We start from the raw sequence: 16,500 nt of genomic DNA, 5'->3' as shown, positions 1-16,500 counted from the left end.
AGGAGGATGACTCAAACTATCTAACCGTGTTAATGCTGTCCACTGTGAGGCACTCTTCACCCTTCCGTGCCAAGCGTTGTTGCACTTCCAACAGAAGCCACTCCTGACCAAGTACTATACTTGTATACTATACCAACTTGTGATTACTGGATCTTTTTTTCTTCCAATTCTGGTTTGTCAGCATAAGAGCCACAAGTCATCTCCTAGAATTACAGAAGGAGAAGGAAATCTGCCTTTTGAAAGAGAGTTGGCCTGCCCTTCTGCTCCTCCAGGCATCTCCCCCTTCTATAGCTGCAGGCCTCGTCTTTCAGGAAAGCACAGCACTCTCCTCCATTGTGCCAGTTGGCATGTTTCTCTCACTATAGGAACCTTAGGAAGTCCATTTGTATCTAGAAGAAGAACCAATTTATCACAGCATCCCTCCCATAGGTTTCTTGTGTGTTCACATTCCATGTCCAAGTAGAACTTAAAAAGGGCTCGGGCTGTGGCGCAGGCTGGAGAGCAGCTGCAATGAATCACTGCAATGAATCACTCTGACCAGGAGGTCATGAGTTCGAGGCCCGCTCTGAGCCTATGTTTGTTTGTCTTTGTTATATGTTAAAAGGCATTGAATGTTTGCCTATATGTGTAATGTGATCCGTCCTGAGTGTGATGCCTCATGGGCCTTGTAGTCCCGCTCCTAGTGTCACTGTGGCTGATGAAGATGCTGGGGAAGATGAAAACATGGGGTTTTCTCCGGATCAACAACAGCCGGGATCCTTCCAGATGCCTGATGTTGATGTTCCTGCTCAGGAGCCCATTAAAACCGGCCTTGAACAGCTCTCCTCTCCCTTCGCTAGGAGACAATCCTTTGCTGCAGACGGGGGAGTTAAAGAGCGGGTTCGCAGGAGTTTGAGAATTGCTGCCAAACAAGACACTGATTAGCCATGCTTCCCCTGGGAAAATCCAGTGAGTCTCACATCTGCTAAGTTGGGTTTCGTTTCCCATTCTCTGGGGAAAGAGGACGCTGGACATCTGTTTGGTGGGAAACGAGACCCAGATAAAAGTACCTGGCACGGTTGGCTCCGTGCGGAGACAACAGGTCAGCTTCGGGAGTGAATTCATGTTTCCAGCCTAGTGTGGACTTCGCTAAGTCTGCAAATCCAGTTTCCTTGCCTCGTCTATCCAAGCCTCCAAGAATTGCCTTGCTTTGCTCCTAGCCACGGATTTTGTTCTTAGAATCAAGTTTTGGATTGCCTTGCCTCGTTCCTAGCTACGGATCCTGATTCCTAGATTCAAGCCTTGTTTCCAGCCTCCTTGTGGATTTACCTTGTACGTTGAAAGACTCTGGACATTTCCCCACACTATTGCCTGGCAATAGTGTGTGTTTCGGTTTATTGGATTTTATCTTTGAACTCTAATATCATTTATTGGACAAACTATTTCTGGACTATATTTGGCCTCATTTGAAAGGTCTGCTTCTGGACTATATTTTCTACTTGTTTTTATTATTCTTATATACTTCTTTAATAAAGATATTAGATAGTTATTGGCCTCCGTGTATGGTTCTTGGTGCTCCGCTGCCTAGGGTCTGACACTGAGTCCCCTTCGGGGTGAGAAGGGCGGAATATAAATGCTGTAATTAAACAAATAAAATAAATTTAAAAGGCCACTTTTGGAGGGACAGCTCTCAGAATCTCTGTTTTGGAATACAGCTCCCAGAATCCCCTCTCTCCAATGGAACTATGTAGTGTCCTGCTCTCTTAGATGCAGCCCAGTCCTTTGTTTTCTTTCTATGGTGTAGGAAAAACCCCTTCCTGGGTTTGTATTAAGAGGAACTGCGGATAAACCAGTTGGTTATATTGTGTTCATTGGCAATCATGGTCTGGGATTTGGCTCACAACACATGGGCAAGGATCCTTGACATTGGGCAGGAATGGCGCATGGTGTCCACTGGTTGGAGGAGGAAGTCTTAGAAGCTGAAACCCAATTAAGATGCAAACTGATGAGAAACAATTGCTCATCGGTTCCTTCGCCTTCTCACCACGGGCCCCACATTGCAACTCTTTGACTATTTTTAAGCATTGGTTTACAAGAAAGGCACAGAGGAGGCAAAACAAAGCCGGATGCGGTCAGCTGCGCATTGGGGCTTGAAACCATGCCTTTGGTGTGGCCAAGCAGGGCCAGGAGCCTACAGCTTGAGAAGTGCGCCTGGCTGGAGGTGTGGAGCTGGGGGCTGGTGCGCAGAAGGGAAAGGAGGTGATGCAGTTCCGGCCTTGGTCTTGGCTGCTGAGGCTTCTTGCAGGTGAGCTGGACAGCCCTGGCTCTGTCTGGAGGGAAAGCAAGGCGGAGGAGGATCGGAGGAGCAGCGCTGGAGGTATCTGGGCATCTTGGCTGAGGATGGGGTCCAAGGCCTTGGTTGCAGGTTTGGTGTTTTCACTTCTCACCACCCTGCATCCCATTATCACTGCTCTCCTATGATGGTTTTCCCTCAGCTTCTTTATGTAGATCAGGACTATTTCCGGTGCTTGGAGGACCATCTAGAGATTCTTGAAAACTTTAATGGTCCTCCTACACCCTGATGGCATTCTCTGTTGCGTCTGAGGATATTGCACCACTGATAAGCTTTCAATCTGCTGTCAATCTATGGCAACCCAATGGGTTTTTTAAGGCAAGAAATAAACCCTACATGATCTGGGATATGTCGGCAATGTCCCATCAGAATACGAAGTAGGGATGCTGATGCTTAGCGTCCAAGGTCAGGCTAGATCTGGTGCTTTTAGGGCATTTAAGTTGATCTACAAACAGAGGAGAGGCTTTGTTTCCTATTTCTGAGTAGCAGAAGTGAAACATCACTTTCAAGGGGAAAATGGTGGCTACTGTCATGGTTTGCAAAGACACTGTGCTATATGTGTGTTACCTGGAAAATGAAGTGCATGGAGCTGATTGGTTGAGCCTGCAAAGACCTGGGAATTTATTTGATACTGTTTCTGTTCTGCTGCTGTAGAACCACTTTGAACAAGTTTTTTTTCCAGTGCTGACTAAGCACTGCTGGAGAAAAGAGCTGTGTACTCAGAGAGGCCTTGCTATTTTTGAGGCCCGTTTGCTGCTGAGAAGAGAGGGTGAAGAAGCAGGACTGTATCCTTCACTGAAGCAGATCTGTGGACTGGGACGGGACTGTTTATGACGGTGGACTTCTGTCAGCAATCACAGAAAGACCATTGTGAATAACACTGTTCTTTTGATCTCTTGGAATTAGTAAAATTCCTGTATTTCATTTTTTTGTTCTGCAAACCTGAGTGGTACGTCATTGTTCTGCGGGTGACTCTGGGTCGCGGGCACACGTAAGAGCTTCCATTCGTCATCAACAATCCACAATAGCTTCTACTGCAGTCCAACAGCCAGTTTGAAGAAGCAGATATTTTGTCATTCTCCGTTCTTTTGAGGACCCTTGGCTTTTATGTCTTTTGCAAATTTCTGGAGACTTCATGAGACTACAGTATTTGTTGGCTGTCTCCCATCTTTCCAAAGTTATTTCTGTCACTCCTTGATCTCTCCCACCTTCTGTCCCCTTTGTTTGCATTCCCTCATTGGAGCGTGGAGCTAACATTTCTTTCTTTTCACCTCTTTCAGTGCCATTTGCAGTTCTTTATTGGATGGGGCCCTTTGCAGGTAAGAATAAGGAATGAGTAAATGCCATTACCCCAACTGAGGGTTGTGAGATCTCAAGAGGGCCTGGCCCTGGGTCTTGGGGACTTCTTGGGGTCTTTGATTGAGGGGAGGAGTCCCTGGGTGAGACCACTGATTTGAAAGGTACAAATAGATATACTTTCCTCATTACCTAGGTTTGGTATTTCTTTTTCGTTGAGGTCTGAAGGAGAGGACCAAAGGACACCTCTTTCCCCTTTTCAGGTTCACAGGGAGAAGCATCTCTTCCAGCCCCAACACTCTCCTTGTCCACCCCGTACAGCACATTTGTAAGCAACGAGTTCATCTGGTTCAATTGCGAGCCCCCAGCAGGACAGACGGCATTTTGGTTCTCTCTCTCTCGAATGAACGGACCAAGTCAATGGACTACATACAAGGAACACACAAGAAAATCTTTGGATATCCTCGCAACAGATCTGAAATCAAAGGAAACTTTTGATTGCATTTACAAAACCAAAGATAACGGAGGAAGAACTTTGCAGTCTCCAAGGAGTAAAAGCATAGCCATCTCCATTATAAGTAAGGTCTTTGGTTTTGTGGTTAATGAGTTCACAATGTTCGCCTGGTCTGAAGGCTCCACATTTCTTGGGGTTCTTTTTTGGCACCTGAAGGAAGCCGGTGGAGGAGGGGGGCAGGGTGAAGGGATCCCCAGTTTCTAAGTTTGGTTCTGAAGGGAAAAAAGTGTCCTTCAGTAATATACATACATTCCAATTGTATATATACACTTCTCAAAGCTCTTTGTTAGTGTGTTTCTATGAAATTTGAAGTATCAACATTTAATAATTTTTTAACTGGTCAAAATGGTTTTCTCTCTTTCTTTTTTGTGGGGAGCTGCAGAGCGTCCTCTGTCTCCGGTTCTCTCCCTGGATCCTCAGCACCCCTTTTACATCCCGGGAGAAGAGCTCAGCCTGAACTGCGCGGCTCCAGAGGGACAAGATGTGGCCGGATACAGATTCTTCGAAGTGGCACAAAGCCTGCCAGGTTGGAAAATATTCCTTGAAGGGAAAGAACCCCACAAAGCTTTCCAAGTGGGTGAAATCACTAATGGGACTTATGTCTGCATGTATTGGATTCTGACCCCAGATGGGCGGCAGATTCATTCCCAGAAAAGCAGCACTGTCTCCATCGTGGTGAGAGGTGAGTGAGTCCCTGTCCCCAGAAAAGCTTCTCTTTACAACCACTCCACTGTTTGTTTCTGGTAGAGGTAGTAGTCCCCTTCAAATGTTTTTGAACTGCAACACCCAACTGTCCCAGCTAGTATAGTCACTTGTAAGGAATTCTGGATGTCATTTGGAGAGACACAAGATCCCCACCTTAGCCCTGTTTACTTTATTGTTCTCTTTCTGTTATTTCTTCTTTACAACTCTAGGTAGGACAAGTGAAATGGAAGGAAAAGTAAACATTCACTAAAACCTATTTCCCCCAGAAAAGATCTGGTGTCAGATCTCTGGTTCTCCATGCAGATATCTGGTGCAGGCAGGGCTTTTGTTCAAAGCCACAGAATGATGCTCACAGAGCCATTTTAGCTCTACCGATTTATCTTCTCTTGATGATTGTTCCCCAGATCTTCCCCCAACTCCGAATCTGAAGGTGGATCCTGCATCTGGAGTGTACCTGGAAGGGGACACCCTGCTTATCATTTGTTCATCCAATGGGAGCCACACGGAGAGAAGGTTCTATTTTTACAAGGATGGAGCTGAGATTGGAGACACCAACCAGGGGTCTCTGAATTTCTCCAAATTCAGAGATGCCCCTTCCAAGGTCTCTCTGAGCATTTGCCTACAAGCTGAGCCCAACCACACAGGGGAATATACCTGTAGGTATGAAGAAAACATGAGTGGCAGGTGGATCTTGTCTCCCTGGAGCCAGAAGCTCAACATCACAGGTGAGTCCTTTTGGGGAGCTTTATACCGAAAGGGTATTCTTGTTATTGCATTTTACTTGAAATGGCGATGAAGGGAGGAGAAAACCCAGGTGCCTTCAAGAAGCCCAGACTGCTACACATAAGGTGTTGCAAAGGAAACAGGGCAGTGGTTGTGGAATATTATCAATCTGGATTGTGGGCTCCATTAATCTGGATTAGACCCTTGTTCTATGGGATGCTAGTTCCAGTCTTTAATGCTACTTCTTTTTCTTTCTATTATAATCACTTGCATCTTACCTTTGAGAATGACCTTCATATGAGCAGTGATGCCTACATGAATGGGATGGGGAAACCACTTCAGGTTTAGTCCAGACTTTAAAGGAGCTTTCCAAACTGTTGGATTCTATGCTCTGTAGTTTCAACATGTCCCTTAAAGCAGATCAATTGTTCCATTGATCTCATAGTCATCAGCAGATCCAAATTATTTCTTGGAAGGCATATAGGAACGTTCTTTGTTTTAGACAAGAACTGGAGGCATGATGCTTTGTTGGGTATTTTAACTGTTAAGTTGAAGGGTTTTATTCACCTATCTCAAAATTTCATGGAAAGGCTAGACATTAATTAAAACCTCCTCAGAGAAATAGTAAACATTTTACTTATTCTTTTCTTTCATCAGTTTCCAGTCCTGTGTCTGAATTTCCAGTTCATGCATTGTTTGTGGTTCCATTTATAGTCCTGTTGGTGATTCCTATTGCTTTCTGCTTCAGGAGAAAGATCTGTGGTATGTGATAAAGCTCTTCGCATGTTTTTAATAAGTTCCCAGACAGTTCCCCATATTCCTGAAATCAATCTCCTGGCTGGATTTGTTGGGAAATTTTCAAAAAAGGACACTTCCACCCACTTGTCTCTTTCTCTCTGAAAGCATCAACATCTCATCAAGAATGTGATCCAGGAGAAAACAAGAAGAATAAGAAGGAGCGTCAAAAGTCAAAATCCAAAGCACCAAGAGACCAAGACTTACAGGTAGGAATTGACAGATTGATGAGTTTAATTTTCTATAAGCCTCCCATTTCTGCACCAATTTTAATTATTTTTCAGTCCAACCACTCTGTCCGAAATTTCACATAATGTTTGCATGGGTTGATTTTTAACACTCATAATTGTAGGGTATTTGTTTTCCTAATTGGGACATTTTTGTGAGTGATTTCTTCCTTTAACTCATGTCTCTTTGGAGTCATAAAGTTGTTCTCGTGTGTATTTTATGAAGACATGCTCTTGATGCAGTGCGTTCCCTAAGTCAAACATTATGAAGAAGAAATACATGTGCATTCACACAAATGTATTTGTACTTTTACAGATGCTAGTGATAAGACCTTCCATGTATTAGCAATTTGTCTTTGAATATTTCATGCTGGTGATAAATGAAAAGAGGTCATAATTTCACATCATGGTTTATCTGTGAACTTCTAAAGAGTGTCCCTTGTCTTTTCCTGCTGAGTTTAAAAAATGACTATATCTGCATCCAATGTTTACTTTTTCCTTTGTCCTTTAATGGAAATAAACAACATTCCTCGAGTCCTTTGATAAATAAAAATAAATCCTCCCAGTTTGTAAACATTGCTCTAAATAAAAAGATGGATAGCTTACTAAAGTTTTATTCTTAAGGTCCAGCACTTTGGACAGCTCCATAATGGCTCATTGACAAAGTCCAATACTACTTTGGATAGTTTTTGAAAGTCTTACTGATAAAGTTAATTACATTGGATACAGCACAAAAAGTCAAATTAGTAAATCTTAGTACTTTTGAGGGCGCTTAAAGTCCCATTGATTATATTAGATACTCATTGATAAAGTTCAACACCTTGGATAACTCTTAAAAACTCATTGATTAAGTTCAGCACTTTAGATAATTCCACAAAGTCCCATTGATCAAGTTCAGCACCACAGACAGCACCAAAAAGTCCCACTTATTAAGTTCATCACTTAGAGAGCTCCTTAAAGTCCCATTGTTTGAGGTCAGCATTCACTGGTAAAGTTTAGCACATTGGATAACTCTTTAAAAGTCCATTGATAATTCAGCACCTTAAATAGCTCCATAAAGCCCCCTTGATTAGGTTCAGCACCCTGGAGAGCTCCACTAAAGTTCTATTCGTTGGATTCAGTACAGATTTGTAAACTCCAGCTGCCTCTAGTCTGAGCAACTTCTTAATCAACTTCCCTTTGTCTCTATAGGATTCAGAGGTGGCCTATGCCCACCTCGCCTTCCTGTCTGCTCCTCTTTGTTCTGGACCAGCGATGGAGAGTACAGTCCCACATGCCCAAGAGAAAGAAGTCATGTACAGTGGAATTCACATCAACAAAATAAAGAATTAACAGAGAGCATCTAAAACCTAGGATCCTGATGTTGCAACCCAACAGGATAGATTGTTTTGGCAAAAATGAAGAAAAGGAGAAGAGAACGTGTTAACCAAAAGTCCATCCTTGTTGTGTTTATCTGCCATAGTTCACAATTAAGATGCATCCTAAAAAATTGCATCTGTGTGGGACTGAGTTTCACTTTCTCTTGCACACTCAGAATTTTTAAATCTTACATTGTTATCTCATTCTTCTACAGGCCCTTCTACAGAGATTCGGATCCACGTTTTTCTCAAATTTTGTATAACCTTAGGAATGGCATTTGGTCTCAGTGGGCACTCTTTTTGTATCTAGAGTGCCTACTTTTGTTGTTGTAGTAGTAGTATACTTTTTTCCAAAGCTTTTGTTGGCAGTTGTTGTTGTAATGATTTCTTTGTCATCTCACTTTGTGTTGTCTTGAATTGGCCCAATTTATAAAGCCATTTGGTATTATTTGTTTCGACCCTGTTCCATATATCATCCAGTCTTTTCTTGGCTCTATCTGCAGATTCGATCAGAAACTCAAGTTTAACATCACAGCTTTTTTCCAGTGAAAGTGACCTTGTTTTTAACAATCAGATAGCCAGCAGAAAGAGAATCGAAGGCTATGCCTAGTGCACAAGTCTCACAGTGTTTCAATTAACACAATCACTTGACTTGACTGACTAAAAGAACAATTAAAATGACAAGTATTAAAGGAACAAATGTGAAAAAAGAAAAAGTGGATGAATGGAAAAACACACACTCTCCATCCATCTGCCACTGGCCTGGCCCATCTGTCAAATTTTAAAATGCAATGTGTCCAAAAGTTTTCCCATGTCTATTATATTATATTAATTATATTATATTATATTATATTATAATATTATTATATTATATATAATATATAAACATTTTTTGGGGCTCCATGAGAAAATTTGGCTTCAAAAAGGGCTCTGTGGCTGAAAAAGCTTGAGAACCCCTGCTCTTGAGGTTCAACTGAGCCCCTCCAAGTGACTTTGGGGTTCCCATAAATTCTCAAATGGAGGTGCAGATTCATGAAAAACATTGCACATTCATTCCTTTGCTTTCTCACAGCAACTCTTTGGCTATTTTTAAGCACTGGTTCACATGAAAGGCCAGGAGGAGGCAGAACAAAGCAGGATGAGGTCTGCTGCACCACGGAGCTGGAAACCACGTCTTTAGTGTGGCCAAACGCAGCCAGGAGCCTATATTCTGAGAAGTGCATTTGTTTGGAGGTGTGAATATTTGTGTGTGTGTGGGGGGGATGGTTGGCGGAGGCGATCCAGTTCCTGTCTTAGTCTCTGCTGTCAGGGTATCTTGCAGATCAGATCAGAGGACCAGCATCAGGGGCCTCAAATCCTCCTGGTTTAGGATGGAGCCCATGGCCTTGGTGGCAGGTATAGATTTTTTTTTATTTCTCATAGTTGTCTTTTTCCTTTCCTACATCCCAGCATCTCACTCCTCATTTCCCATAGCTTTTCACTTATTTTTAAACATCTAAATCATGGTAGGCTCTGTCTGGGGCTTGGAGAATCATCAGGGTTACTTCAAGATTCTGGTGGCCTTTACTGTACGCTGATGACAGCCTTTTTGAGGAACCAGAAGTCAAGCTTTGCCATTCTCTGTTGATCCTGCAGCCACTGTGTGTGGGTGTGTTTTCAGATATACTGTCAATGTATGGCAACCCCGTGAAGTTTGCCGTGTTTTCTTAGGCAAGGAATCCTCAGAGGTACAGTAGAGTTTCACTTATCCAACATGAACGGGCCGGCAGAATATGTTGGATAATAAGGAGAGATTAAGGAGAAGCCTATTAAACAAAGCCTAGATTAAGGAGAAACATGAAATTAGGTTATGATTTTACAAATTAAGCACCAAAACATCATGTTATACAACAAATTTGGCAGAAAAAGTAGTTCAATATGCAGTAATGCTACGTAGTAATTAATGTATTTACGAATTTAGCACCAAAATATCATGGTGTATTGAAAACATTGACTACAAAAATGTGTTGGATAATCCAAAATGTTGGATAAGCCAATGTTGGATAAGTGAGACTCTACTGTAGTTTTGCAAGTTCTTTTGCTTCAAGTCTACATCACTTGGTCTTTGTTGGCAATTTTCCATCCTTTCTGTTACTTTGTTTGTCCTCCTTGATACCTAACTCCTTTCAACTCTTCTTCTGTTCTTTTTGTCAATCTCAAGAACCAGCTCCTTTCCACAGCCATTTTCTCTCTTTCTGGTCCATGCCTTCCTCTTCCCCCAACAGATGGCCATCCAGCCTCTGCTTCAAAGCCTCCAAAGAAGGAGCCTCCACCACACCCTGAGGCAGAGAGTTCCACTGCTGAACAGCTCTCACAGTGAGGAAGTTCTTCCTAATGTTCAGGTGGAATCTCCTTTCCTGTTGTTAGTTCTGCCTCCTAGACTTTACTCAATCCCTCAAAGAATCCAAGACTTGGAAGACGCCCCATCCTGTCCAACCCCTTCTGCCGTGCAGGAAGACACAATTCAAGCCCTCCCACCGGATGACCACTCAGCCTCTGTCAAAATTCCTCCAGGGAAGGAGACTCCACAGTTGAGCAGCTGTAATTGTTAAGAAGTTTCTCCTAATGTTTAAGTGAAATCTCTTTTCCTGACATTTGAACTCATTTCTCTGTGTCATAGTCTCTAAAGGTAAAGGTTTTCCCCTGATGTTAAGTCCAGTCATGTCTGACTCTGGGGGTTGGTGCTCATCTCCATTTCTAAGCCGAAGAGCCGGCGTTGTCCATAGACACCTCCAAGATCATGACTGCATAGAGCGCCGTTACCTTCCCGCCGGAGCGGTACCTATTGATCTACTCACATTGGCATGTTTTCGAACTGCTAGGTTGGCAGAAGCTGGAGCTAACAGCGGACGCTCTCTCCGCTCCCAGGATTTGAACCTGGGACCTTTTGGTCTGTAAGTTCAGCAGCTCAGTGCTTTAACACACTTCGTCACTGGGGCGAAGTCTCTAGAGGAGCAGAAAACAAGTTTGCCCCTTTCTCAATATGATATCTTTTCAAATACTTAAATGAAGCTGTCATGTTCCTCCTCAACCTTATCTTCTCCAAGCTAAAGATACCTTCCTGATCTTTGACCATTTTGGTGGTCCTTCTCTGGACATCTTCCAGCTTGTCCATATCCTCCTTGGACTGTGGTGCCTAGAACAGAACACAGGATTATTCCAGGTGAGGTCTGATCCCAGCCGAATAGAGTGGGACGATTCCATCCCTTGATCTATTCACTATCCCTGATGCTGCCCAGAACCTCTTTAGGTCCCTCCTTCTGTCCCTTTTGTCTACTCTAACTGAGTAGAGTATGGCAGATATAGCTGGATAAACTCCTTTCTTTCTTCTTGTTTTCTTTTTCAGCAGCATTTTCATTTCTTTGCTGGACGTGGCCCTTTGCAGGTAAGAACCAGAAATTCATACCTGGGGCATAACCCCAATGTAGGTATGTAAAACCTCAGGAGGGCTTGCCCCTGTGTCCTGGGGCTTGGACCCCCTTCTTGAGCCTCTGGTTAAAGGGGGGAATCCTTGGGTGAGACCTCTATCTTAAAAGATGCACGTAGGTCTCCTTTCCTTTACTGAAGCTGCGTGTTTCTTTTAAAGTGGAGATCAGAAGGAGAGGGCAAAAGGACATTTTTTTTCCTTTCTCAGGTTCGCTTGTACAGGGAGATGCATCTCCTCCAGCGCCTACACTCTCCTTATCCCCAAAATTCAGCATCTTTTTCAGAGGAGAGTGGATCTGGCTGGAATGCAAAGCCCCAGCAGGACAGACTGGATCATGGTTTTACTTCTCTCGAATCAATGAACAAAATCAATGGACTTTATACAAGAAGTTGAGAAATAGTTCGTTGCAGATCTCCACAACAGAGCTGAAGCCAAAGGAATCTTTTACTTGCTTTTACGAAGGAGAAAGCAAGGCAGGAAGACATTCTCGGGCTTCAAAGAGTAACCGTGTGACCTTCTCCATCATTGGTAAGCTTCTCCTTTGGTGGCGAATGAACTCCCTTGTTCACAATGCTTGTCTGGTCAAGAAGCTACACATTTGTCAGGGGAATGTCTCCAAACGGAGAGCCCTTTCACCAGTTGAGGGAAGGGGGTTGGGGAGGGCAAGCTGAAAGGCAGGATCACCAGCTTCCAAGCTTATTTATTTATTTTATTTACAGTTTTTATATTCTGCCCTTCTCACCCCAAAGGGGATTCAGGGCGGATCACATTACACATATAAGGCAAACATTCAATGCCTTAACATAGAACAAAGACAGAGACAAACGCAGGCTCCGAGCTGGCCTCAAACTCATGACCTCTTGGTCAGAGTGATTTGTTGCAGCTGGCTGCAGCTGGCTGCTCACCAGCCTGCGCCACAGCCCGGGCCTGTAGGATCAAAAACTTGGCTCTGTAGGATCAAAAGGTGTCCTTCCACAGCATTCTTATGATCCTAAGGCATCGCTTCTCAAGGGATTTAGTTGGTGTGTTTCCATGAGAATTTGGGGTGTCCATATGTGATCACTTTGTTGCCTAAATGGCCCTATGTTTTTTTTTCCTTCTTTTTTTGTGGGGAGCTGCAGAGCGTCCTCTGCCTCCCGTCCTGTCCCTGGACCCTCAGCACCCCTTTTACATCCTGGGAGAAGAGCTCAGCCTGAACTGCAAGACTCCTAAAGGACAGGCCGTTGTGATCTACAGATTCTTCAAGGATGAACAAGGCCTGCGACTTAGGGAACTCTTCCTTGAACACAAAGGGCTTCACAAAACTTTACAAGTGGGTGAAAATACACCTGGCCAGTATGTCTGCATGTACTGGATGCTGACCCAGGACAGGCGGCAGATTCAGTCCCTTAAAAGCAACACAGTCTCCATAGCTGTGAGAGGTGAGCAGGTCCGTTTGTGACGGGAAGGGGTTGCCATGGTCTCATTGACTTCATGGGAAGCAAAGAAAGAAGGCTGCCTGAGAATGGCATGGGATAAATAATAGCATTTTTTTCATATCCCAGCCTTCTTAGACTGGAGAAAGAACTCAAGTGGGCCTATGTGTGTAAACCCTTTTATTGAGTTGGAATGGGATTTCATTTTGATTATACTGTTATTGGGGTTGTTATATGTCTTTCGAGCTGTGTGGCCATGTTCCAGAAGTATTCTTTCCTGATGTTTCACGCACATCTATGGCAGGCATGCTCACAACCTCTGAGGATGCTTGCCATAGATGTGGGCGAAACGTCAGGAGAGAATACTTCTGGAACATGGCCACACAGCCAGAAAGACATACAACAACCCTGTGATCCCGGCCATGAAAGCCTTCGACAACACATACTGTTATTATTTCATCTTTGCACTTTATAGGCCTGACTAACACCATGTCACTTAGACAAAGACTGGTAGGAGATGCAAAATTGGAAAAGGGGAAGAGAAAGCAGTAATCAAACCTCTCTTTTCCTTAAAAAACAAAACTTACCATTATTACATCTGTAGAAGCAGAAATTGTGAAGTGAGAATTTATTAGTGAAAGGTGCAAGACTCCTTTAAAGCTCGATCTCGTGCTTGGTTCATCTGATAAGAGCTAATAGGCTTAAGATGCTATTCGAGGGGTATGGGGGGGGTGTTATGTCATGAAATATCTGGGGGAACAGGATACCTTCAGAATCTGGATTTTTTGTCACACTGGCTGTCAAAATATGAATGAAGAAAGGATAGGGATTCATAGGAAAGTGTGGTGGTGGAAGCACTTCTAAAGAAATACTGCATTGGAAGGTGACAGGTTTTATTGGATTGTTGGGGTGGAGTGAGAATATTAACATGACCAAGCCCAGATTCTTAAAATCACAAGACTCCATAACTGATGATGTGGGATCCTAGTATCAGATCTGCTGCTCTCAATGAAGTTACGAATGGAGGCTTTTGTTCAAACCCATGGATCCATGACCACAGCTCCGTCTTAGCATTTCCTGATGATGGTTTCTTGATGATTGCTCACCAGATCCTCCCCCGACTCCTGAGCTGAAGGTGGATCCTCCATCTGGGCAGGTCTCTGAAGGGCACACCCTGCTTATCACTTGTTCATTCAATGGGAGCCACACAGGGAAGAGTTTCCATTTCTACAAGGATGGAGTTGAGATTGGGGCCACCAACCAAGCATCTATGCATTGTTCCAAAGGGCCTGGAGGTGCCTCTTCCAACATCTCTCTGAGCATCTGCCTACAAGCACAGCCCAACCACACCGGGGAATTTGCCTGCAGGTATGAAGAAAACATGAGTGGCAGGTGGATTATGTCTCCCTGGAGCCAGAAGGTCAAGGTCACAGGTGAGTCCTTTTTGGGAGGGAGGCAGCATTGCTACGTAGTCGAGAGTGCTTTCTTCTCAAATGGGATTCTATTTTGTAGTTTTTGTTTGAAGTTAAAGAACATGATAAAGATAAAGGGAGGAAAATGTTGGGTTCACTCAGGTGGCATTTACTGCTACACTTAGGGCGTTGCAAAGGAAGGGACTATGGCTGGGAATATTGACAATCTGGATCATGGGCTCCATACATCTGGATTATAAGTAAATATTTTGCCTGCTCCTTTTCCCCCTCAGTTTCCAGTATGATCCAAAATTCATACATACCGTGGTGGATTTTTCGGTTTTTAATTTTGTTGATGGTTCCTTTCCCTTTCTGCTTCACGAGAAAGATCAACGGTATGTAATAAAAGCATGAGGGTACCTCTTTTCATGGTTTTAATAAAGTTATAATATAAGGGAGTAATGTGCAGGAAGATTCTGTTTTGAATCATCAACAGAGAAAAAAAAATAACGATTTGTTGTCAAAGGCTTTCATGGCCGGGATCACAGGGTTGTTGTATGTCTTTCGGGCTGTGTGGCCATGTTCCAGAAGTATTCTCTCCTGACGTTTCACCCACATCTATGGCATTCCATGCCTCACTGCCTCTGAGGATGCCTGCCATACATGTGGGTGAAACGTCAGGAGAGAATACTTCTGGAACATGGCCACACAGCCCGAAAGACATAAAATAATGATTATTGTAGAAAAAAAAACCTTTTGGACCACCTACTTGCCATATGAGTCTGCCTCAAATCTGAGATCCTGTTGTGTGCCCCAACATCTGATGGAGTTAGGTTGGTGGATCCACGGAGCAGGGCTTTCTCTGTAGCAGCCCCTCAATGGAAGAACTCCCTGCGCAAGGAAGTGAGGCTGGATACATCTCTTTTAAACTCCCACCATGCAGCCCAAAAGGGCTTTTCCACACAGTATTCAATGCTTGAGACTGGATTATTTTTAGGGGTCACAAAAATGGGGCCTGGAGGCTGCATATAACTCCTGGTCCACCTGCACCCGCGGATGAGCTAGACAGTAAATAGTAAGGGAAACAGCTCTGTGGTTTCATTCCTGATAGCCCTTTCCTTTCTATGTCTTCTTCAGAACCATCAAACGAACACCAGGAAGAACTGGAGTCAGGAGAAAGGGAGAGCATACCACTCCAAAGCCGTGGTTCCCAAACCTTTCCAATCACGGAACCCTCCAGAAGCCTCCCCCCACCCACTGCCCCACAGACCCCTAACCGTGTCCCTGATCTTCCTGCAGAACCTTAACTGTGTCCCTACGTGTTGTTGTGAGGCTACAAAGCTCTTCCTTCTTTCATGTACTGCTATTTCCGCTGTGTTTTGGAAATAAAGGGATTCAAATTTCGTTTATAAAGCTGAGGTGCATTGAATTTCAACAAGATCTTTATACTATGGGTCAGGGGTCATTCCCATCCTGTTTTAAGCAAGCGGTGGTAAAACCGCTACTAAAAAAGACCTCGTTAGACCCATCGGTTTGTGACAATTACAGACGAATCTCCAACCTCCCATTTCTGGGCAAGGTTCTGGAGCGGGTGGTTGCCACGCAGCTCCAGGGGTTTCTCGATGACACCGATTTTCTGGACTGCTCGCAGTCTGGCTTCAGGCCTGGGCACAGTACCGGGACGGCTCTGGTCGCCTTGGTGGATGACCTCCGCAGGGAACTGGACAGGGGGAGTGTGACCCTGCTGGTTCTCTTGGACATCTCAGCGGCTTTCGATACCATCGACCATGGTATCCTTCTGGGGCGGCTCTCTGGGATGGGGCTTGGTGGCACGGTTTTGCAGTGGCTCCAGTCCTTCCTGGAGGGCCGTTCCCAGATGGTGAAGCTGGGGGACACCTGCTCGGACCCCTGGCCATTGACCTGTGGGGTTCCGCAGGGGTCTATCTTATCCCCCATGCTATTTAACATCTACATGAAACTGCTGGGAGAGGTCATCCGGAGTTTTGGAGGGCGTTGCCATCTCTACGCAGATGACACGCAAATCCACTACTCGTTTCCATCTGATTCCAAGGAAGCCCCTCAGATGCTGAACCAGTGCCTGGCCGCTGTGGCGGACTGGATGAGGAGGAACAAGCTGAGAATCAATCCTGACAAGACAGAGGCCCTCCTGGTCAGTCGTGCGGCAGAACGGGGTATTGGGTGGCAACCTGTGCTGGACGGGGTTGCACTCCCCCTGAAACCACAGGTCCGCAGTTTG

General features: G+C 44.4%; 1 protein-coding gene across 2 annotated transcripts; it reads left to right on the top strand.

Annotated features, from left to right (window-relative positions):
• The first annotated feature begins 12,129 nt into the window (after positions 1 to 12,129).
• LOC134292491 (Fc receptor-like protein 5) lies at positions 12,130 to 15,647 on the top strand. 2 transcript variants are annotated; one of them, XM_062957595.1, is made up of 3 exons: positions 12,130 to 12,837; positions 13,941 to 14,264; positions 15,381 to 15,647. In XM_062957595.1, exons 1-3 carry the CDS (start codon positions 12,492 to 12,494, stop codon positions 15,548 to 15,550), a joined length of 840 nt encoding a protein of 279 aa, XP_062813665.1. In that variant the 5' UTR covers positions 12,130 to 12,491; the 3' UTR covers positions 15,551 to 15,647. The 2 variants fall into 2 exon arrangements, with proteins under 2 accessions (XP_062813665.1, XP_062813666.1); XM_062957596.1 differs by lacking the exon at positions 15,381 to 15,647 and adding an exon at positions 14,537 to 15,358.
• Positions 15,648 to 16,500: the final 853 nt, after the last annotated feature.

This window comes from Anolis carolinensis, chromosome 6 (genome assembly GCF_035594765.1).
Source record: "Anolis carolinensis isolate JA03-04 chromosome 6, rAnoCar3.1.pri, whole genome shotgun sequence".
In the NCBI taxonomy this organism is placed as follows: domain Eukaryota; kingdom Metazoa; phylum Chordata; class Lepidosauria; order Squamata; family Dactyloidae; genus Anolis; species Anolis carolinensis.
This window is presented reverse-complemented; position numbering and strand designations above follow the sequence as displayed.

Bases quoted from the DNA above. Each gene is read 5' to 3' on its own strand.
- LOC134292491 (XM_062957595.1), top strand. From the start codon at position 12,492: ATGGCCCTATGTTTTTTTTTCCTTCTTTTTTTGTGGGGAGCTGCAGAG. The intron at 12,838-13,940 runs GTGAGCAGGTCC...ATTGCTCACCAG, and splicing joins AGTCTCCATAGCTGTGAGAG to ATCCTCCCCCGACTCCTGAG. The intron at 14,265-15,380 runs GTGAGTCCTTTT...TGTCTTCTTCAG, and splicing joins CCAGAAGGTCAAGGTCACAG to AACCATCAAACGAACACCAG.